General features: G+C 28.8%; 1 protein-coding gene across 1 annotated transcript; it reads left to right on the top strand.

Annotated features, from left to right (window-relative positions):
• Positions 1-878: 878 nt before the first annotated feature.
• LOC129960657 (uncharacterized) lies at positions 879-25,166 on the top strand. Its single transcript, XM_056074206.1, has 8 exons — positions 879-1,095; positions 2,137-2,280; positions 6,539-6,732; positions 12,272-12,425; positions 18,334-18,487; positions 21,596-21,716; positions 24,158-24,235; positions 25,024-25,166. Exons 1-8 carry the CDS (start codon positions 1,018-1,020, stop codon positions 25,106-25,108), a joined length of 1,008 nt encoding a protein of 335 aa, XP_055930181.1. The 5' UTR covers positions 879-1,017; the 3' UTR covers positions 25,109-25,166.
• Positions 25,167-25,903: the final 737 nt, after the last annotated feature.

Genomic DNA, 25,903 nt, shown 5'->3' on the forward strand with positions numbered 1-25,903 from the left:
TTTCAAAAATTTAATTCAGATAGACCTTTTGTAAAAGTTTAATTCATTGGAAAACTATTCAAAGCACAGCTAATATGCATATTCTCAATTCAAAAGAGAGCAAATGCTCAAATGTTTTATTACATAATAATACAGTGGAAATTTAAAATATACTTGGTTAATAATGTATAGTCAGAGAAACAATCCTACGAAAAGCTATAATATCATGTAAGCAAATCGGTGAGATTATCACTAGGCAATATCACCTTCGTTTTCTCGTTTGATCCTTGTACACATCTGGGAAAGAAACAAAATAACAACAAAAACACGAAACAGCGCCACCCATCAGCTGATAATCATGTGATATATATAGACCAATGAAGATCCATTTCCGGTTGAAAAAGGCAGAAAAAGCTGCTTGTCGTAACCTTGATGCTTAGTCGTGAAATTACCGTTCGTGAATACCAATGATCATTGGTTGATGATTTATCGTTGATCATGGGTTGAACGATCCGATGTTTAGCAACCGGTTTGGTGAATACGGCCGATTGTCTCTCACAATTTGATAAGTAAAATGCTTTATGGATGGAATTATGCATATTGAATAATACATAGTTTGTTTAATTAAAATTTTAAAAAAAATCTTTTTTTCTTTGAATCAATTGGCTACCAGAGAAGCTTAGTTAATTAAAACATTTGAACGATGTCTAATTTTGCAGTCGTACTCAGTTGCCAAAGAATTATTTTTCATTTTTCCAGGATGTATGCCAATAATCTTACTTTTTAGGAGTTAGTAATTACTAAATATAATTTTATAATGTGTTAGTAGACGAAATTTTTTTAAAGGATAGATTGAAAAGTGAGGATGAACAGTAACTGTAACTGTATCTTTAATTTTGGGCTCGAAGGGGGGAGAGAAGGAAAAAAAAAAGCCGCTTTGTTTAAATGTTTTGATTAAGTCTTCCGTTTTTAATTTTTTAAAGTCCGTCCGTTTTTAAGAAATATTTTAATCTATTTTCTTTTTATGAGATTTCCATAATGAGTTACGAAGACAATATCGCAAGGAGAAGACAAGAAAATCGAGAATTATTGAAACAATTGGGAATTTTTAGTTTGGTAAGTTTTATTTTTTGTTGTATTACGAAACTACTTTTTTAGTAACTTCAGTTTTATCTGCTAAAAGTTTTCCTGAAAGGAATTCCCATCTTATAATTTTCTAATATTTGTGTTGTTATTAAAGTTATGAGATATTTTTTTTTGTTTTATTTAGTATTTTTAAATAATGTTATTCAAACCGTTTCATAAATGTGTCTGTTAATCTGGATTAAAATGTGATTGTTTTAAACAGTGAAGAGATAATTTAAATTAGCTCATAATTAACTAATTAATTATCCAATATTATTTTTATTGTAGCCGAGTTTTGCTTTCTATACATTAATTTCACTGCTGTAATAATGCAATTAAAACTATAAACAACTGAATTTCTGAAAGTTTTGAGGCCTATTCTGAGAGTTTCTCTAATGCTATATCGTTTGGAGTCACATTGAAATTAATAATTTATTGGATTGAACATGCTAATTTAAGACCATGCACTTATTAGACTCGGTTTAGGAACAATCCCATTAACAGGACCTTTAACAGAGTTTGTGCTGAAATTGATCCCCTGCCTTATAGCCATTTAATTCATCTAGAAAACTGGGATAGATATATTATGTATTGTTGGTCATTTTATTTTTAATATTATTAGTTAACTAATAAAGTTTTTGAGTTTTGCTTCAGTATTATGAACTTTTTAAAGACTAAATTTGTGATGTAAATACAAATAATATTATGATTTCTTCCAAAATGTGTTAAATTAAATATTTTTTGTAGTTATTTATTAGAAATTTTTTGAAAATAATATGGGAACTTCTGGTTTCTTACAAAATATGCTGAAATTAGGATTATAACAAAGATAATGGCTGTTAAGGTCAAATTATTATTATTTTACTTCTTTTTCTTATTTAACCTAATCATATCTTGGTCATTTACACTCTTTTTTTTTTACTTTGTTGTTATCTAAAATAATTGGATTATATTTCATTTACAACCTGAGACCTCTGTAGATATTTTATATATATATTTCATTATGTCCAATATATACTTTTCACTTTTTAGCGTCAAGAACATCGGGTTGTTAAAAGCCCCGATACATCACAATCTCCTAAAAAATATTTGAGGAATGTCTCAAAAGCATCAAAACCAACATTTAAAGCTTCTGATTTGATTCCCAGAAGAAAATCTAGTCGATTGCTTGGGAAAGTAAGTTAGCTCATTTATAAGGTATGATTAGGGAATTAGTAGAGAAAAAAGTATTATATATTTTTCTATTATATTGGAAAGATTTATTATAGAAATGTACAGTTCATAATTGCAACTATATATATTTTCTTTTTTAACTTGTAATTGTGCAGACTCAAAGATTTGAATATAATTTAACAATAATACAGAACAGAAACTTAAGTGCCGAAATAATACAAGTAAAAAAATAAGAGTATGGATTTAATGATAGAAAGGTTGTAGCATATTAGATATGATTTTGTTCATTCACCAGAAATATCAGCATGAGCAAATAATTGAAATGGAATGAACAAGCACAATAAATATCCTGAATGAACTTCAATAAAATTGTAGACACAGATTATTGCTCATTATTGCAAAAATATTAAATATTCTGATATATTAACTGTGAATATAGTTTATAGTTGCCAAATTTTTGACAGTCCCCTTCCCCCCCCCCTTTTTAAAGTAAAGTATTAGATTGTAAAAAGATCTACCAGAGACAGGTTTTTTACATCTTTATTTTGTTACCAAGTTCATTGAAAACCATCAATTCTACCTGTTTATTTTGCACTAAACTTTCATTTATGCAGGAATCAGTAATCTTATTACTGCATTATTGCAGCTTTTAAAAACCATTTAGTAAATAACACAGGGGGACAACAATTTCTTTTTTTTAGATTTATGATTTATTTTTGTCTAGCTTTTGGCCTCTGGATCCTAAAATAACTGCAATTTTTATCCATTATGTCTTTTTTTTAGTCATACAAACTATGCATATAAAGAAAAATTAAAGGAAAACTTACCAAATATACTGTTCTCAAAGAATTGTTTTATTTGTACAAAGTCTGTACGTAGTTATTGCAAATTAAATTATTATTGTACAAATAGTACAAACAATAGTTATACTAGTTCTTTTTTTCCCACCATTGTAGTCACACATATTAAGGTAAAAAATGTTGCTAATAGCTTTTTCTGGAATGTTTATTCTATGAATATTCTCATTTAAAGCTCTGACAATAATCAACCATCGTATATACATTCCATGTATTTTAACACCATATCTCCATGACCTTCAAGTCTTAGTGCAATTGCTCAATCTGTTTATCACTGAGTGCACCAAAAATTTTTGGGAGGTCAAAAAGATGGTTATGTAATAAACCCATTATGATGCTCTTGTTACAACTATGAATGTCATGTAGCAAGAGTTGCTGGACAATTTTTATGTAATTCTATACATGTATTTCCAAGAAAGTTCTTGACTATGTATTTAAATACTAGCCAAGCCTTCTTTTCAAGTTTTATTATTGTATTAATGAAATGTTCATCTTTAATGAGTTGTTGAATCTGTAGACTATCAAACAAATCAACTTTTATCTTTTCAACTGAAGACTAGGAAATGCGAAACAAGATACTTGAAAAATGTTGTTGTTTTTTTTAATCGATAAAGTTTTTGAAGCTTTGCTGCATGATAATCAGTGGCATATGCAGAGGGGAATATAGTGTCCTTTCTTTTGACAAGTGGCTGATGTCAATTTTTTTGGATCAGTAAGATTCATATTAGATCTTTGAAACCAGTTTGACTGCATCCAAAGCTTCATGCAAGCACATCAGCATAAATACTGATGCAGCAGTATTTATATATTGATTAGTACTTGATACATCCATGTTGCTGCCAAGAAGGAAGCAGACCATTTAAGGTTAATAGATGATCTATTGGTGCATGTGATTTTGCAACAAACCAATGATTTTCTTTGTCTTCATATTTTTCATAGAAACAATTTGAAAGACCTTTTAGATCTGCACCAAATAAATTTTCATTGTGGAGGAGGGCACACATTGGGCTCTGTTTTGAGCTGTCGATGAATAAGCATCATTCAATTGCCATACAAGATTAAATTTCCTGTCATTCAACTATGTATGTTATGGCGTTACATAAATCTGTCATCACTTTGAAAATATTGCAGATATTCACTTTCTCTTCATTAAAAGTGCAATATCTTAACTCCTCTTTCAAGTAAGTTTTTCTTGTGCTCTTTTGATGCTAAACTTTTGTTTGATTTCAATCTGAAACTTTTTTGGATAGTCCCAAATTTCATGCTAAACTATTTAACTCATGCTGTTCAAATCTCTTGTGAAGAGAATCATCATCAATTTCAAAATCTTTGTAGTCAGAGTCACTTTGATCTTCATGAGACTTGTGTCCTTGTACTTTTGAAGAGAGTAATTATTTGAAAATTGGTGCTGAGATTTGAGCTGAATGAGTCACTCAACATTTAAATGTTGTTAAACTGAGATACTTTAAATGTTGTTAAACTGAGAGATTTTTCTTTTTCTTTTTTTCTTACATTTGATATATCCTGATAACACTTTCAGTATGCAAATTAATAAACACTTGTGCGATCTCTGGGTTCTTGCCAAATCATAAGTAACCAAATGGAAATTTATCACATGTTCCTTTTGTCCACTTCTATAAACTCTTGATACACTATGGGCACACTTTGCAAAGGGCCTATGATTTATCTTGATTGTAGTTTTCACATGAAAATAGGCTTGCCTGTCAAATATACTGATATTTGTACTTTGTCTAGGAATGGCAAACTCTTACATATAGAACAATATGAATCAGGATTTTTTAAGTGCTTAAGTTCGAAATAACTGAGGCAGACATGAAGAAAGTTCTAGTTCATATATAAATAAAAAGTAAATACTGCTACCTTGCATACTAGCAAGAACTCAGACTCCACATCAGAATGCACTTTACTCTATCATGTGACACACCTCTCATTCAATATTTCAACCATAACTGATATAATCTAGAGATGTAAGCAATTCCTGCTGGGCTGCTATCTCTCTTCCTTCTAATCATCTGGCACTAGTCAAAGAAGGTTTATGTTACTCAACATGAGAAGAATAATGCTTTCAATGACCCATACTCAAACCTGTGGAGAGTAGTCACATAAGGGGTTGAGAGAAAACTTAGCATGGTTGAAGAGAACTAACAACAATATTGAAATCAGCATGCCTATTTAACTCTGAAACAACTCAAAAATCAAACTAATCAGAAATTGTGTTTAAAATTGTTCCTCTGTATAATACATGTATATTAAAATGAAATACTAAGAATATCTTTAAAAAAAATCTATATATCTTTGTTGGGTCTAAGAAGCTAAAAATATTTTAAGAATCACAATATTTATTTGCAATATCTTGTCAACAGATAAATTTGAATATTAAATTAGCTTAAAACATAAATATAATGAATCATAAAAGACATTGTAATAGACATTGTTCATTTAAAAAAAAAACCTTTGTTGAGATTTTTTTTTTTTTTCTTCTTTTCACAAGAAGAGTCAAAGATAGATGATTATCATATTCACTGTCAGGAGAAAATATGAAAAATCATTGAGCTTCCCTGAGATCCTTAAGTTGATTTATATTTTATTTTATATGTTTTTATACGAGTTCATTAAACATTATTGTGTTTATAATGGGAGGGGGTAAAAAAAGTGCAAAATAAAATAAAAAAAGACATAAAGCTTGTAGAAGTGGATTGACTAGATTTAATAGATTAAACCTCTATATTTAATATGTTAAAGGAAGTTTTCTAATAATTTAAAAATCAAATGTACAAAGGTGTTGTTTAAATTGATGCGACACATTTGCAAACATTTTACTTTATTTTTAATGCATATATCCAAAGAAATTTGTCAGTTCTTAACAATGAAGCATTATTCATTATCATTAAGTAAATAAATTATTTAAACTTAAAAATAACTGAAAATCTTTTTTTTTTTTTTTTTTTTTCCCCAGAGATTGTGGGAACTTCTTAAATTGTTCAGAAATACAGTTTTCTTTTTATGTAGGTTTTTGTTTTCTAAATATGTCTGTCTTCAATTAGTTGATCAAAACATTTGTATTAAAATATTTACTTTTATATACTTTTACAACATTTATCAAATATTTGTAGAAAAATAGAAATTGACTGTTTTTTTTTTTTTGATATCCTAAGTAATTAAAATATCTATCAAAATTTTTTTAAAAAAGGAAAAAGTTTTTTTAAATATATATTTTGGAAATATATATGTATGTGTGTATGTTTGAAAAATGTTAGCTTCATTAAGATTATAGGAATTATATGGTTGATTAGACTAAAAAATGTTTATGAAATTATGAAAAATATATCATAATTCATATCAAGATTTATGACTTCATAATTTTAAATGAAACTGTAATTCAGGAACCTCAAAAATTTTCTGAAGACATTCATTTTGATGACGAGGAGGATATTGATTTTTCTCCAAAAGTCAAACCCAAATATCAGCCACCAAAGGAAAGAATTAAAAGAGAAAATGTTTTTGGTGCTATACATGGTGTACCAGTAGGAACACTATTTTCTACTCGAATGGAAGCATCTCATGCTGGAATACACAGGTAATACTGGTTTCTTTTTTCTAACTTAGCAGCATTCTTGGTTATGAAATGAATTTGCAATTTTTGATTTCATTATTAGGAGTTTTGCTCTTTCAGAGAAGTTGGTTGTTATTGTTCATTGGTCCGTAGTAATGGAGGATTAAATTAAAGAAAATTGCATGCAATGTTTTTGCTGACATGGGGATGTTTGTGGAAAAGTACAACTTTTTAAATTAGATAGGTTTTAACTAATGAAAATAAAAATTGAAAGTAATGCTATTTTATTGTATTTCAAAGGTAAAGGGGAAATTACAAATTTGTAAAATAAATGAAATATATAAAATGAGTAAAATCTAAAGTATTTCATTGTTATACGATTTTTTTTGAGCCATTATATGGTCATGCTGCATCAGACTTTATGGAAGGAAAAAAAAAAGAAAAAAAAGTAGAGTTTACAAGAAAATTTGTTTAAAAGCATGACAATAGATATAATGAGATAATACTCTTTTTCCTTTTTCGAGTACAGAATGTGTTTAACCATTTCACTTAAAATTAAAGGAGAATAATTTTAAAATAGAAATACTTCATTTTAAAACAGAAATATTGATTTTTTAAAATCAAATTGGTGAGTTAAAATTTTTTTAAAAGATGAGCTCATTTTTTGCTCGTATTTGGAGTTGCGAATGGTTACAAATTCTTTTCTTATTTCAGAATTATATGAATTTTTCAACACACTATTAAATAAATACCATTATACCCAAAATTTTAGTTCATTTTCTCTTCAGACTTTTGTTTTAAAAGACTGTGTAGGATTGCATATTTTGCTCTACATTAAAGTAAATTGCTGATATTTTTGAAGAAATGATGGTTAATAATTGATAGAAAATCGAACCTCTTCATTTAGTGATTTGGGCCCTTGTATATTAAAGTATTAGGACTGCAAAAGTAGGAAGAGGGAAAAAAATGATGGATATAACAGATAGGCTGTGAACTGATTTATAGTTATAATAGATAGGTTGTGAACTGATTTATAGTTATAATAGATAGGTTGTGAACTGATTTACATTGATGAGCCAGAAAAACTGATAGAGATAGGTACATGCAAATAAAGAAGCAATGCAACCAGTCAGTATAACATGATGTGATCAACGACACTTATATAAGACTGTAGGTATATCGTAAAGCTGTTAGATTGGTTCTTGCTGCTACTATGGCAGGTTATCAAGATTTAAATGATTTTGAATGAAGCTTTAAAGTTGGCACACTGTAAATGGGACAACCCGTCTTCATGGTAGTGATGAAATTGAATTTTCAAGTATGCCAATTTCATGAGTGTAACAAGAAGGTTGAATCGCCAGTAAAACATAAAATATCCGACATCAGTGTGGCTAGGAAAAGCTTTGAATAAACGGGGCCATCAATGACAACAAGAATCCTTAAATGAGATAGACAAGGAAAATTTCCTGAAATTGCGACAAATTTCAGTGCTGGACCACAGGGCCGGCCATGTAGGGAGTGCAACGGATGCTATGCACCAGGGCCTCGTGATTGAGGGACCCCCAAGATCAAGAACTAAAGTAATGTGCTGAACAATAATTGCGCTCACACATATTGAAAGTATACATACTAGTTTGTTTTCATGTGGCTGGCAGAGCTTCTTCTGACACCATTAGAACGCCCTTAATAAAATTAAAGATGACATAAAAACGACCATATGCTATAATATTCAATGGATTGCACTCCTAATTTTCACATAAGGAACAAACTTCAATCATTATTAGCTATGTAAATTTTGAGGAGAAAAGATTAACTAGAAATGAATGATTTATAGGGCTTATTGAAGTAATTTTTGTGACTGAAGTAGGGCTACCAAAAGCTCAATTTGAAAGATTAAGTGATTTTGATTTAGATATTATGATTTGTAGAGGGCAGGCAAACAATAATGGTAGCAACTTGAAAGGGAAATATAATGGTGTACAATCTAGAATAATTGCTGCAAACCTTCGTACAATTTATGTGCTTCGCTTATCATATTCTTTTAATTTATTAATTTGAGATGTGGCGTCCAAGAATATATATTGTGAAAAAAAATTTTTGGTATTGCAACGTTTATATTGCTTATTTTCTGCATCGGCAAAAAGATGGGATATTCTAAAAAACATTTTAACCTTTCTCTTAGACCATTATGCAACAACTGTTGGGAAACCAAAATAGATTCGATTTAAGCAGTATGCACACAGTTTGAATATGCTTGTAATAAATGACCAAGAAGAATGTATTGATGTAAGAACTAAATTATACAGCGGTATTTGAAGCTAAAAATTGATTGGATTCAGTATAAGAAATACTATTTATTTTATGTTTAATAGCATAGTTTGCGGTATTTTCTAAAATAAACACTATCAATGAACTATTTCGATCAAAAATAATTGTTCTTGACTTGGCTTTTAATTTAGTCAATAAAATTAAAACTGATACCCAAAATTTAAGAACAAATTGTAACAAATTTTTAGATGAAGCAAAAGTGCTTGCGTAATTTGAATATTTCAGATCATTTTCCTGAAAAACAAATTCAAAAAAGAAAACGATTATATTACAAAATAACAGAAGATGAAGTAATAGAAAAAAATCCAGTATAGGAATTTAGATATTATTTTTTAAATATTATAATTGATACTTTTATTGTATAAATAGAAGATAGATTTAAAAGTATTCCAAGTATTATTCTTGATTTCAAATTAATAACTAATATAACAGCTTTAGAAAAACATGAATTAAGAAAATTTTCAAAGTTTTATAACAAAAATGGATGCAAATATAATCCAGGAAATTGATTTGCTATGGGATTTTATTTTGAATGGAAAGGATGAAAATGTACAAAACATATTTGTACATATGCATATCATACATATCAAATAATATTTATGCACATATGCATATCAAATAATAATTATAATGAGTTATTTCTAATCTATTAACTGTGTTTAAACTTTACATTATCAGTCATAGCAAAGGTTTATTGCTCTGTCAGCAAATTAAGATTGATGAAGAATTAACTTCTTTCAAGATGGGTGCAGAATGCTTAAATGCACTTGCTGTTTTAAGCATCAAAAACAAAAATTCAAAATATTGCATTTTTTCTGAAATAATATATTAGTAAAAACATAATCACACATTAAATAAACATGCATTAATTATATATGTTCAAGTTTGTAATTTTTTTTAATTAACAAAAAAAATTAGGGCCCCAAATGGTTTTTTGCACTTGGATCCCCTTTACAGAGAAGGTCGGCTCTGCTGGGGCATCAATGAGTATCAGCTTGCAAACTATTCAACAGACCATCATGGACATTGGCTTTTGGGGCTGAAATCTCACATCATACCATTATGTTTATGTAAAGCCTTGTGCCTTGTCTAAGACACTATCACTGCTTTTGGACTGTTGATATCTAGAAGCACGTTGCCTTGCCTGACGAATCTCACTTCCAGTTGTACTAAGTGAATGGACATGTTTTGATATGAAGAAAATCTCATGAATCTGGGGACTTTACATGCCAACAGGGGACTGTGCTATCTAGTTGACCCACTGGGTTGATATCGGGCATATGCATTTAGCATGACATTTGATCTTTAATATATCAGAAGATCAATCTGACAAATAACAGATACATAAACCTCCTGTCCTTTCATCTACACCTATTCACGTCCATTGTGCATGTGCATTTCATTGTTTTTCGCCAATTCCTACAGGACAGTGCAACATTTCATGCATTGAGAATTACTATTGAGTGATTTCATGGATACTCTTTTAACTTTAAATCCTTTCATTATTCATCTAAGTCCACAGACATGAACATTATTGAACATATCTGCTATGCTGTGCAATGTGCTGTTCAGAAGAGATCTTCATCACATTGCACTTCTACAGATTTATGGATTGCTCTATGAAATTCACGATATGAATTACTTCCATTATACCTTCAGAGATTAGTGAAGTCCATGCTATGTTATTTTTAAGTACTTATGAAAACTCATAGGGGCTCAACATTATATTAGGCAGGTGTACCAGTTTTTTTGGTACTTCAATGTATATGAAAAATGATTTCATTTCCACTTTAAAAATAAATTTTTTGACTGTATAGTTAAATTTATAAAAATCAATTTTTAATGACTTATCAAAAATAAATATAATTTATTCCTAAAAAATGTTTGATTCAAACAAATTAATATATTTCAAGACCAATTAATGAGAAATAGTATGGCCTTTGTTTAATGATAAATCATTACTTCCCCAAGTCAAATCTCATGGACTATTTTTATTCATTTATGAATAGTATTTTATGGTTTTTAGTTCATTTCATTTTATTTTCTTTTCTGCTTTTGTATATCCATTATTATTTTGCTTTTTCATGTTGGTATTGCTTATGTGTGAAAATAAACCAATAATTTTTAAAATCTACAAAGACTAAATCTTGTCTTAAAATTATTTACCTGTTAGTACTCAATGTTCTATTTGTAGAACAATTACATTTCTCTTATGTGGTTTAACCATTGTATTCCATTATTTATTTTTTTCGAATAAACCATTTTGCATTATCAAACTCCTAAGAAAATTTCGTTGGTATATATCACACATCTCATTTTTGAGACTCCCTCCTTTTGTTTATTTTCAATGTAATATATAGAATACACAAATAATCTCCATTTTTTGATTTTGCACTATTTTCAAAGTCTTTTAATATAGATTTATAAAAAATTATAAATGATTTTTCTTTTAAAAAAAAATTACAACCACATTTTGCTTCATAGGTCTTTGTGTTTTAAACATAATTTTAACATAAATTAATTGGAATTTATATTTTAAATTGCACATTAATGTATCAATAATCTTTGAAGGATAATGTAAATTTAATTAAAAACTGTAAGTGGCAAATCAGAGTCAAATTGTTTTCATGATCTTTAATATTTTCATTCATTATGAAATGTCTCTCCTGTTCAAGACCATTTTATTGCATTCCAAAGCAATAGACATAGTTATATGTCTAATAAAAAATCACATAAAAATATTTTTAAAAAACTTATATATATGTAATTTATAATATACAGACCCTGCAACAGTCGCTTGTAACAGTTAAAGGCTATGAATGGATGGGATAAAAAATGGATTATTATATTTAATGTAATAATAATAAAAGTTTTTTAACGAAATAATATTTGTAGGTGTGTCCTAAGTCATATTCTAAATGCAGATAATAATTTTCATGAAATAAAGTTTAAAAGGTTTCAGGTGAAATCTGTAAGAATACTTTGAAATACTTTTGCATTTATTTGGGTTAATTTATTATATGCTGAACATAAAATTGTAACTCCTTATATAAATAATTATTTATATGCCATTTTTTAAAATTAAAATTGTCCTTGAACTGTTATGTTAAATTTGAAAAACTGATTGTTTAGAAGAATAATTTTAAAAATGGAGAAATCATGAAAAAGGCAAGCATTATATTTTTAATTTTTATAAATTTTTAAAATTACATATTTATTTAGATATATTTTATAGGCCCCCAGTTTCTGGTATTCATGGCAATCCATTAGTTGGCTGTTATTCTCTAGCTCTGTCTGGTGGATATGAAGATGATGTAGACCTAGGAGATAGTTTTATTTACACTGGAGAAGGAGGAAGAGATTTAAGAGGAACTAAAACAAATCCAAAGGTAAGTTTCATTCTTCGAATTGACTATATAAATGATATCACAGAAATCCTTCATAGACATTCAGAAATAAACATGACTACAAGCATTGTAAAAACTGTAGCTTTTTTTCAGTGTAATTAATTAATTTCAAAATAATATTTATATTTATTATCAATAATCTGATATAATTTTTTTATTTAGTATAAAAATTACAAAGACCTTTCTTGAGACACCTTTCTTGAAATCTAGAAATATAGAATTTTACAGTACCATTTTTCCCTATTTGCTTACTAATATGTACACATTTCCATTCACTCTGTTATTGCTGCAGTTCTGAATTGCTTGCAGTTCATTTTACTGATGTTTATTATTGTTATCTTCATAAGTCATTTTCATGATGTAGTATTTATCCTCTATTCTATAACTTTTTTTTATCTTGATAGGCACATTATAAATTATTTCACTTATTAAAATTAATGAAAAATAGTGTGCATTTAAATCATGAAATTATTGTAACCTATTCTAAATGGATTGTAATGTGTTTCACTGTAACTTAAATTTTGCTTTTTTTTTTTCAAATACATTTGAATAATCTAATTATTAGTCAATTAGAAATAATATATATATATATATATATATATATATATATATATATATATATATATATATATATATATATATATATATATATATATATATATATATATATATATATATATATATATATATATATATATATATATATATATATATATGTAATGATATTTTAAAACTATAATTTCAATTTAATTAATTTCCAAGATTTTATATTAAGTTAGCCCATAATAAGTTCATTCTCTTATTTCGTGATCCAATTCCACTGTCTCTACTTAATTAATTCAAGAGAAGCTTTATAAAATTGCTTAGTCAGTTAAACGCCGATATTTTCACACGCTTGGCGTGAAGGGTTAAAAATGTCCAGTAAGCACATTCTTTCTTAAAAGATCCCTGTGTTTCCCTTACATGTGATTGACATGTGTCAGAAATCCCTATCACAATATTATTAATATATTAGCACAATGAAGAAATATTTTCCCTATCAAAATCTAAGGTTATATAAGGCGAGGGATAATTTATTTCGGCCTTTTTCCCCACTTCTGCTTTTGCAACGCGCTGTGACGGACGTCTTGTCCGCGTTTCTGCTTGTAAATAATTATGCTTTCCCGATGGATTAAAAAGAATTTAAAAATGTAAAAAGTCTCTTCACTATCTTCAAACTGCATTCTGCTTCACATATAAGTATTACATATAAAAAAAGCCGACAGGATTCCGAAAAGTATTACATATATATATATATTTGCTTGATGTTGGTAAGCTTTAACAAAGAAATTATGAGTTTTGAATCAATTTTATTTTAAAATAGAACTTTAAATGTTGTCATTTTATTTTGCATTCCTTTCTTGTGTTTTTAATAACTTATCAATTGTGGCTGAACTATAAAAAATGGCAAAGCTTCAAAGGTTAAATCAATTTTGTATTTGTTTGCAATAATATTTTAAAATTTAATTAATTTTTATTTAATAATAATCCTATTTATTTAATAATTTCTATTTATGTTCAAATATCAGAAAATTTTTTTCTTTGTTTTTCTCTTGAAGGGAAGATAGTTCTGCATTTCGGATAATACCTTACATGTTTCACAAATTAAAGTGTGGAAAGAATGTTCATTGTTATTACATGTATACATCAGGGCTTTGGGGGATTGTTTTTGTGAAGAATATTTGTTTTTACAGCATTTTTTTTATAAATATTAAAAGCTATGCAAAGAATGTTATTAGCTTGTTAATGGATTTATATATCTTCAGCAAAATTGATTAAATTAACGATTTATTTATATATTGAAAAAGTTGGGAGTGTATTTAATTGACAGTGTTTATGTACTTGCTATTCTTGAACAGAAATACAATTTTTAAAATAGGCTAATAGTTTAACTTGCATTTTTAATGAAATTATTATTTTTGATCAAAATTTTTGCAACAATTCTTAGGATAATTTCAGAGCCTGAACTTTAATTTCCAACGCTAAGAGGAAATAGAATCTTTTTGAGGAGCACTAGGAGCTAGGTAGGATGAAAAACATTTCCAGCGATAAGAAATGATGAAATCTTTCAAGCTTCACAAGCATCAATAAATTAGAAATTCAAGGAAGATAGCATTATTTTTTTATATTAATTAATAATACTTTCTTATTTGGACTTGTATGATAAAAATTTTTTGTTTAAATGAATATGATAATCTTTCTATAATTACAATGCATGAGAATCTGCTGTATATTCTGGCTGTCATAAAACTGATTAAAGGCACTTAGATTTTAATCTGTTTGTATTTAATAGTTTTATATAGTATCTCATGCAAGATTTCTATAAATAAAAATGAAAATTCAGAAACGGAAATTTTGTTTCAGAAACCCAGAATATTTGACAGAGTGCTTCCCTGTTTTGCCCACACATATCAGAAAGAATTAGAAATTTTTCATAAACAGTTCTGTAATTGTTAATTAAATTCATTTTTTTATGGATTAAAACTGTTTGTTCTTAGAAATTATACTATTTTCAGTGTTATCATTGAGTCAAGAAAATGTTATTGGTGATTTAAATCATTTTATTTGCTGCTAGTTGCCATTCATATTGTTTAATAAAGTTTTTTATTGCTAGTTCACCCTTTGCTATTTGAAAAGTAATAAGATGTATAATTTTATACATGTGAGTTTAAGAGTTCCATTTTATACTTATAGAAAGCTGAAAAGTATAATTATCAGTCTGCTTAAATGTCTAAAAATTAATCTGATAATTTTTGTTGTTATTTAGCTTTTATAATAGTTATTTAACAAAAGTGTGAAACAATGCATCATTCAGAATGATCAATGAAACTTGACATACACAAATGCAAATTAGTAATTTATGGAATAACTTAAGTCCCAGAAAATTTTTTTTTTAAATTTGTTACAAGCTGTAAGAGATTTAAAGTTGCATAGACAAAAAGCTTTTGTGTATTTTATTTTTTATGTAAAAATGTTTTTTACTTTAAAAGTATTATATATATACACTGATGTGCAAAACTTAAGCAACAGGTGCATTTTTTTGCCATAACTCCACGAGAGACATGAAATTCAGAAATGAGAGGCATCATTTTGTACTTAAACGATGACGAAAGCATAGTTGCACAAAAATGAATACAGTGCGTATAGTATGAACTCAGACAGAAAAAAAAAAAAAAAGGCTTTATTGAACACATAGTATTACTACGCGATTATCTGTCCAAGAGGAAGAACAGTGAGCAGATGTTTCATAGTACGGGATATGCCCTCCTCTTACTGAGCACCAGATTGTCCATCAGTTCTTGAGGTAAGAGTGCTCATTCCTCAATCAGCATTTGTTTCAGTTGTTGGGTGTTCCCCGGAGGATGTAATCGTGCTGCAAGGTGTCTCCCCAAAGCATCCCACACATGTTCTATGGGATTTAAATCAAGAGAGAACGCTGGCCAATCCATTCGAGTGATATATTCACTTTCCAGTAGAACAGGACAAGACTGCTGAACATCAGTAGTCTTGTGTGGTCGTGCATTGTCATCCATAAAAATGAAGTCTGGTCCAATAGCACCTCGGAACAGAAGCACATATGGAAGGATCACCTCCTTACAATAGCGATCTCTGGTTACAGAACCTCTGTCGAAAACTTGGAGCTCAGTCCTCCCGTTCAGCATAATGCCTCCCTGACGACAACTCCAGGACCACCGTAACGGTCTCTTTGCGTGATGTTACTGGGGTGAAATCGTGTCCCGACCTCTCTCTAAATCAACTGGCGTTGAGAACCACTTGTGGCACTGAAACGATTCTCATCCATAAAGGGGACATGACTCCATTGTTGAGATGTCCAGTTTATGTGTTGCTTACACCACTCAAAATGGTGTCACCGATGGCCAACTTTCGAAGGGATGCAGCATTCAAGGGCGGTGAACGAATAGGCCACGTTTGTGAAGGCGTCTGGCCACAGTAAACCGCAACACTTGTCGCCCTGTTGCTGTGTACATTTGCTGAGCAGTGGCACTTGCTGACTGGTATCGAGCTCTTCTCGCCTGCAGGACGATATATCGGTCATCCACTGCAATTGTTTCCTTAGGGCGGCTACCACTGACTTTTTTAACAACTATACCTATGGTTTGGAAAGCTTTCCAAGCGCGCGAAACGACACTTTTGTTGATTCCGAACGCAGCTACACTGGTCAAACTGTGCCCCTCCTCCAGCTTTCCGATCATTCTTCCACGTGTGAAGTAGTCCAGGTGATTTTTTTCTAGCCATATTTCATGAAAGAACTCACTTACACTTGCAGCGATGTCTTTAATTGCGTTCTTCCTTCCCTTGTAGTCTTGAGCTGCGCGCGCCGACTGTACGCGTTTTGCGTACACTCACGTCGCCTATGGTGTTTTGTTCCTGACATTCGCGTACGCGTCACCTTTCTATTGAATTATGTGTTCATTGTACTTACTGATCGCAATAACCCCCTTTTCTGCAATTTCATGGCTACCTGCTTAAAATTTACATTGTTGCTTAAGTTTTGCACACTAGTGTATATTAAAAAAACACACACATTTATTTGGATGGGCTTTGACATTCCAACTAATCCTAATAAAAATGTTAATCCCCCCCTCCCCCGTGATATTTATTATTACAGCTACTGTTGTTGCTGCTGTTTCATCTGAAACTAGATCTTAATTGATATTTGTAAAATTTAACGTTTATTATAATAATTTGCGATGCTATATAATAATGCAAATTATGGAAAAATTTCATTGAGTGATCTTTTTGTACCTTCTAATTTGAATTATTATATCTTCTAATTTGTATTATAAAATATAATTTTTAGTCTGAGGAAAATGAGTAAAATAGAAAATATTTTTGATTTAATGTTAGATGAATGATTTGCACTTCACACACACACACACACACACATGCAAACAAATAAAATTATTGTAGCTCAGAAATTTCTATTATGTTTCATAATTTCAAATTTAATTCACAACTACTGTAAATTGAAAAAAAAAAAAAAAAAAAAAAAAAAGCTGTTTCTTCTGAGATTATTCCTAAAATAGTTTCCTTTATGAATCTAAACCATGATATTTTTATCTGGAACAATATTAATCAATAATTGAATTTTTTCTCACTTGAAAGACCATGCTACTAAATGAAAACAGCTTTGAAGTTTTTTAATATGCTATTGAACTGTTATTACATTGGTTTCACTTATTTCTTATGTAGAGCAAAGAAACTGTTTACTTACAATCTTTCTGAACCTTTTATCTGAGAAATTATGTAATTTTTTTTCATTAAATATTTTGCGTAAATACTAAAAGGAAAAAAATTTTCTTTACCATGCTAAATGCTTGCTTTGCTGCTCTTGCTAAATTTGGTGGTTTTATGCAAGTACTTGGTTCATGCCCCTCCCCTCCCCCCAATAAGTACATTTTTAACTTATTTGAATTTCACATTGAGTGCTCCTAATATCATTTCAAATTTATTGACTTTTAGTTATTCTAAGTTACCTGTTTTTAAGTAAACTGACATAATATGTCATTGTAAACTAATTACTAAATTTGCTCCTTGAATGCAATGATATTAAGTATTATTATTTTTTTTTCCCTCTCCTTCAAGTATATTTTCAAAGTTTTAGATTTTTTTCAACTATCTTTTAATTTGTAATGTTACTCTACATTCATCATTTCCTGAGCTGTATCCATTTGGTCGCAGTTTTGTCATTTATATTTAAATTATAAGTAATCAGGCTTTCATTAAAAAAAAAAGGCAGTTCAGACATTAATAGAAAAATGTAAAGATTGATTTAAGTTGTGTTTGTTTGTTGGATTCCTAAAAGGTGCTTTTTCTTCTAATTTTCCAGAATTTAAGAACAGCTCCTCAGTCAAAAGATCAAGTTTTAGAGAGAGGGAATCTGGCATTATCAAAAAATGTTGAGAATAATCTTCCAGTTCGTGTCCTTCGAGGCTATAAGCTCAGGAGTAAATTTGCTCCAGAGGAAGGATATCGATATGATGGTAAAATAAATTTATTTTTGATTAAAATAATATTTATTTCTGTATAATTTATTAAAATGAGTTTATAGATTTTTAAATAAAGTTGCTTTATGAAATACATATTTTAAATTATTTGATTGATTTATCATTGATCTCAATTACCCGTATCTTTATGAATATCTCTTTGATTTTTCATTGAATAACTGAAAGAAAAGTTATTTTAGAATTTTGGGTGCTAGATTTAGTTTTAAAATTATTTAAATTACCTTTCAATATAAAAGACATAGATAATACTCTGCAGCAGAAGAGAGAAAAAAAAATCTGAAAATCTTGAGCAAATCAAGCGATTTCAGTATTTTTGATACAATATCAGGAAATATTATTAATCACATGTCTTTTTTATATCATTGCACTTATTAATATAAAGGTCTGATAGGTTATAATCATCATGAAGATTGCAATGCATTATTGTACAATGCCTAGAGAGTATTTATTTTGTACATATATATATATACTTTTAATGCAAGTGTATTTAGATTAATGACAAAACTCATGCATTTAGAAAAAAAATACTGTAACATTGTTCTATGACACAGGGAAAATCTGAAAAACTCAGGAGTTTTAAAAATTACCCATAAAACACAGGGAACATCTTTAAAAACAAAATGTAGGAAATTTTAAATTTCTTATCTTTTATATAAAAATTGCTGATCTGTAAATATTGCAAGGATAAAAAATTGTCACTATAGTTCTAAAAATACTTCAAACTATACATTTTCAACTATTAAATCACAGAACTCATCCCTATTACATTTACTCCAATTTTTTTTCTGCATAGATCAGTCTAATTTTTTAAACTGAGAAAGAAAACCATTGCTGAAATGATCACTATAGCTACTAAAATTGGAAGAAAAAAGGAAAAAAAAAAAAAAAATGCTTTTTAGCAAAATGTTATTTAAATAGGAATAACAATAAAAAAAAATGCATGCCCGAAAAGTTTGCTAGTTTAAAAGCTGCGTCTTGTTTAAACCCATATGTATTGAAAAACAATGCAGTATCATTTGAAAAGTGAATGGTTGATTTGCTTCAACTTTTTATTCCAAAGCAAAAATTTCCACTGCATATTCAATACAAACAATTTGTAATTTTTGAGTAAATTAAAAATGAATGCAGAGAACAACTTAATTCGTAAAAAGATGGAGTCGAGTGCAGTTTGGAGAGTCCCGCCTGCTCACCCTTGGTACTTTGTTAAGAGTTGGTGTCATCGCCTGAATATCTCTAGAAAACAGCAAACAGCTCTTTTGTTTTTTGAGTGGACATGCCAAATCCCTCACCTTCCAACACGGACGGAGGATCTTTGCTGAATGTCCTTGGTGCAAGGCAGATCAAGCCTCCCCCAATCACATTCTTAAATGTTTAAATTTTACGATTTTTTATTTTTTAGGGGTTCCACTATTGTTTTTGGATTTTTTAGAGATCTTTGGTTTCATGGAGGTGGTATAGCACCGTTCTAACACCTGGGATTAGAAACAACAACAACTTAATTCGTTTAAGGAAAGAAATTCATTTAGATGATTTTTATTCTAATGTTTTGAGGTCCCAAGTGTTTTTTATTTTTGGGTAGCTGTAAAATAATTCTTGTATTGTTACTTTGCAGTGAGGTTGTGGAAAATGGATTTAGTATCAAAAAGGATATGCATATTGAAACTCTGAGAGAAGTTTCTTTGATTGATCTAAAAATTTATATGATGCCATAAACTTTCATGCAGGTGTCTTACTTGTTCCACTCCCACAGATTTGTGCAGTATGCAAAATTAGTGCATGTGAGGTATTATGAATCTTTAGAAAAGCAGAAAAAAGTTTAGGGGGAAAAAGAGAGTTCAAAAAATGCAAATTAACTTTGCAAATTAAATTGTTGCAAAAGAAAAAAAATGATACTAACAGCTGATATCTGCAGAAATAGATGCTCAAGCATATAAATTAAGTAATCATTAAATGGTTTGTATTATGACAACAAATATGTTTTCCATTTCATTTTATCTCAATTCATGAATTGGAAATCACGAGGAACGTGATCAATATCTTTTGCTATTCAACTATTATAATTCTCTTGAGTGGAAAGTAATGCAATTTGAGACCAGTTTTTTTTTTATCTTATGTGAATCTGGAGTGTTGAAGTAACCCTTTTTAATAAACAATCTTTCTTGTATGTGAATTTAATATATTATGTAATTTTGATTTGAGATACATAATTATTTAAATGCATTCTTTGTAGGAATATATTACTAAAGAACAAATTTAAATCTTTGTAATTAAATCATATTTCAATTGCCAGAGAACTGATAAAATATTTTCAAGTAATGAATTACTCACATTAAATTAATCTACTGCATTCCAAAGGTTCTAGAACTTATTTAATTACAGAAAAATTTTAGATGATTCTTTTTATATAACTATCCTGTACAGCAGTATATTTTTGCCATGATTGATCCAACAATGTTAATATAAATTACAAGCTTCTTTTTGTCACTTCCTCTAATTATATTTACTATTACACTGCTTTAGAACATGAAAATCATTTCTCCTTAAGAAAGTACTTCTTTTGAGGAAAAAAGTCATGTGGGATGAGATTAAAGAATAGGCTAAGAAAGTAATATTTAAATTTTGTATTTTTTAAAGTTTAATCCCCTGAAAATTTTAATCGATTTCATAACATTTTGCACCTTTTTTAACGCAACTTTGTAATTTACAGTATATGTCTATGATCAATATTTAAGGAATAAAAGCTGCGGCCAAGGTTTTTGAGACACCCTGTCTATCCAATTATATGGCCTTTTTTTTTTTTGGTGAGAGTCATTAGATTAAATTTAATTTTAGGTTGCTTAAGCATATATTAGTCCTCTACTTTTAAAAAAGTACGTTGACGGAAGGGAATGGATTTTTTATTACCCTATCTAATTTAAATTTAAAAACACTATTTTTGAAGCTTTTTTCCTCCGCTTCTGTTGTGCATATTTGGTTAATTTGCATGTAATCCTTCCATCGTATTTCTTTCTCTTTTTGACTGATTATTTAAAAAAATGATTATCTATGTGCTATGAAAATTTTAAAATTCTTTGATTTTTATAGGTCTTTACAACGTAGTAGAATACTATTTGACTACTGGTATTTCTGGATTTAAAGTATACAAATTTCGTTTGGAGCGTATTAAAGATCAAGAACCTGCACCTTGGGCAGAGGATTTTGTGATGTATGGTTTCATTCAAATATATTTGATTTATGTGTTTGCATAAATAAATATTAAATGTTTTATTTACTTCCTAAAATTTTCTAAATGTGATATTTTGTTGAAAAGAATGTTTTGTTTATATTTTGAAATTTATTAAGTTGCATTATTAATATTAATTTATTATGTCTTATTAATTTTTATTTTTGTGTTAACAATAGTTTTTAATTTTATATTTATATCATTATTGTTGAAATACTATTGCTATAAAGAGTATGAATTCTATAATTATGAGTGGGGATATTTGAAGAATATTATCATTTGTTCTTGCTCAATTTGTACAATTTATAGTTGCTGCACTTTAGAAATAAGTTTTTTTCTGGAGAAATTATAATATTCTCTTTATATATAAGAATATATAATAATATCCTTAAGAATATATTAATACAATAATAGCTTTATTTTTAGATGATAAACATAATTAGCTCTAAACCAGAAAAATGTTTTGGTCATTAAGAATGTGAGATACCTTTTTCAGTTATTAAATCGTTTGATGAGAGCTGAGGTTTTGAATGATTCAGAATTTTATGGAATAGCTTGATCTCCGTTTTTTTTTTTTTTAAATTTTAAATGCCATTTTTTTATTTGATTTTTTATCATTTATACTTATAGAAAAATACAATTCTGTGTGATAAAACAGTGGAGTTTAGATTAGAATTAGGGATCAGTTCTTATCATAAGAATGTTAAAAGCTTTTTTATAAGAGTATTTAAGTTGTTTCAAATACAATGTGTGATTTTTGAATGAGACTCTTTCCCAGTGTGTCTTGATCAATTATAACATGTATGTTGTTGGAACAGTACACTCATACAGGTACTCCAAAAATATATTTTATGATTTGGAAGCCAGTAGCCAATATAAATATCTGTGTTGCACATCATTTATATCAAAAATGCCTAAGCACTTCTTCAGACGTTTATTGCAACAATGGTTGTCTACAACAGGAGCCTTTGAGACCATTTTGGTGGAAGACAAATATATTCATCTGTTATGTAATGAAGAATCATACGAGAAGGAGATCATGAATACTTATAAGTATACATACACAAATCACACATAGGTATGCATATACATACCAATGTATGCAATCCAATGTGATGTAGGTTCTACATAGGAAGCCCTTGCAACCATATATCTAAGGGAATGGGTGCAGAAGATTACTTATGCAATTTTTACAGCAAGATGCAGCAAAAGCTGATTATGGATTTGTTATTTGAACATTATATACAAAAGTTTATGTAGTTAAGTTTCAATAATATTGTGATGGCTGTTAACAGCATTGGATTTCCAACTAGCTAATTTATTCCTCCCCCCCAGCCAATAGGAAGTTACTGTAGCATTTGATTTCTGTAAAAATGCCAGCACATTTTAAAGGTGGTGCAGACTATCCAATAAAATGAATCAATAAGGTTGATCTAATCATGCAACCCTCTAAATTCCCTTACTTGTCTTTTTTTGGTTTATTAATCTTCTAAGAATATGTGTAAATTCTAGTTTACAAAACCCATATAACAACCAATAAAGACCTTGTCACTAGTAATGAAAGTATCCAACAATTTTACAAAAAGCTTATGATAGCACATTCTAATTTTGGGATTTTATTTTAAGCCCTTACTTAGGGCTAACAGAGCAATTGCGATGCATGCATGCAACAAAAGGAACAATGTTATACTATAGAGACATCTTGAAGAAAAGCCATAAATTGCTTACTTTAAAGTTGTTCATGGTTTCTTACTGGATTATAGATGAATTTGCTCATCAGATATTATTTTTAAAAGATCTGGTTCATGACTGTTGGGGAAAAAAAAATGTTATACGAACTTCGTTGATGAAAATTCAAATCAAAACACGGCTATTGACAACTTCATTATAATATTGTCATAATTTTATTAACTCAGACAATAATTTACCTATTTTAAAAGGATAATTGCAACCAAAAATTGTTTGTTCTGTTATTTAAGACAATAAAACTTAAAGTTATTAGATTTGAGAGATGTTGGGAAAATCAAAAATCTGTGTAATCGGATATTAAAAGTTTTTTTTTTTTTATATTTGAATTTAAATAGACAGAAAAATAATTAACTTAAAAGATCCAAATGAATTGAATTTATTGCATGGATACTTTTGGTATGCAGATGTATTTCCTGCCCCACTCCATCATTATAATATAGCTTTGCATCGTAACTTAATTCATGATACTGAAATTTGCATTGTGTTCTTTCAAAAGGATGTTGCATTTCATCTTAATTATGCAAGTTTTCTAATCTGCTGTTTTTATTATTTAATTTTTTTAACTTCAATATTTTAAAGCTTTTCATTACATAATAATATATTCATTCTCTAATATGAGATTATCTTTTTAATATGAGATTGTAACAATGCATTTAAACATACATTTCTAACAGGCCAGAACCATTAGAAAACTCGACTTTTTCTCCTGAAAAAGAAAATGTCTCAAAAGAAGACCAGCTGCAGAATGAAGAGTGAGTTATGATTTATATATAGAAATAGCACATATGAATCAGATATTCTAGTATATTTGATTATTCTGACAGAAATGATATTGCTAAAATAATGTTTTGTATAATGTGATAACTGCTAATAGGAAGCGAATAGAAAAAAAATTTTAATATCTTCTGATTCTGTGTTGTCATTTGAATATTTATGTGTTAATTGTATTTTTTATCATTAAGTAAACAAAAAAAAATGCAGTAAAGCAAGTATAATTATTTGCTGATTCCTTCCTTGATATTTAAATATTTATTTAAAGAATAAGTTTCTGATGACAATATGATGTAATATAAATACTTTTCTATGTATGTTTCATTTAATCTCTAAATCAATTCTAATTATTCTGATTTGCAGTAACAAAAATGTTTCCTTATGCAAGTTTTCTATTAAAAAAAAAACGTATTGGATGCTCTTTTTAAAATCTTTGATGGAGATATTTTATTGTAAGATAATTGTTTTCATTACCTATAAAAATGACTTTTAATTTACTTTTTGAAAAAGTTGAAATACTTTTTAGTGATTTTGTATTTTTTTTTTTTTTAATAATTGATTTCTTTCTTTCTTTATGGTATTTAGTAATTTTGTTGCTTTAGTATTTTGTTTTGTCTTATCTCTGATCAAAGCTAATAAAAGGGCACAATATGTAAAAATGTAGGACATTTTTTTCTGAAAATTTAAGTAAAAATGGAATTTATAGGAATGAGATGTAGTTTATAAATTTTATTTTATACTGGTTCGTTTAAAGTTGGATTTTTAATAGGTCAGAAGCATCAGATAGCTTAGCATTTTGTCCTGAAAAAGAAAAGGAAATAAAAGAAGACAGCCAACTGCAGAATGAAAATTGAGTTATATGATTTGTATAGATATTTGGTGGCACAAATAAAGATATTTTTTTATTCTTGATCATAGTGATAGTTTTTCAAATATTTCAGGAAAACATTTTATAGCTATAAATATTGGCTTATACCATATAAATAACTTTCCGCATTAAAACAGATGGGGATTTTTAACGGCCATCTCACTCTTGTTATATCCAATTAAACAATTATCCCTCTTAACACAAAAGGTGTTACAGTACACTCCCGAGTATCCGGCCTAATGTAGCGGAAGGACAGACCGGATAAGCCGAAGTTCTATGAACTCATTTCTTTGCCTACCAATACCAGAAGACATGGTTTTCGTACCAAAACTCGCTGTTTTAATACGTATTTTCTCACTTATTGTGTACTAATTCCTATTGAGTTATTGCCTTCCTTTCATCTCAAACCACGTAGAATGTGAATGTGGCCGTGGCCCGGTGAAACTTGGAAGCAATTGCCGGTAACGTGTCAAGTTAAAATAGAATGGCCTATATTGATCGTTTATATACTACACTGTAAGAATTTATTAGAGAAAAAGTAAGTTAAAGGATATAAACTGTTCGCATTTTAACATGAATTCTGCACACTCACTGTGGTATGCTGAAAAATAGCATATTTCAAGAACAATTTATGAATCCTGTACGTACTGTGCTATTGTAATCAGGATCAGCGGCAAAATTTGAAGTCCGTTACACACTGACGAAACAACGAGCAGAACGCAGCTCTTTCCCTGTCACAACTTGCATTTTTCAAACGACGCGTTGGAGGATAGAAGACGCC

The sequence above is a fragment of the Argiope bruennichi genome, chromosome X2, assembly GCF_947563725.1.
Source record: "Argiope bruennichi chromosome X2, qqArgBrue1.1, whole genome shotgun sequence".
Taxonomy (NCBI): domain Eukaryota; kingdom Metazoa; phylum Arthropoda; class Arachnida; order Araneae; family Araneidae; genus Argiope; species Argiope bruennichi.

Bases quoted from the DNA above. Each gene is read 5' to 3' on its own strand.
- LOC129960657 (XM_056074206.1), top strand. From the start codon at position 1,018: ATGAGTTACGAAGACAATATCGCAAGGAGAAGACAAGAAAATCGAGAA. The intron at 12,426-18,333 runs GTAAGTTTCATT...CTAATTTTCCAG, and splicing joins GAACTAAAACAAATCCAAAG to AATTTAAGAACAGCTCCTCA. The intron at 18,488-21,595 runs GTAAAATAAATT...TGATTTTTATAG, and splicing joins GGAAGGATATCGATATGATG to GTCTTTACAACGTAGTAGAA.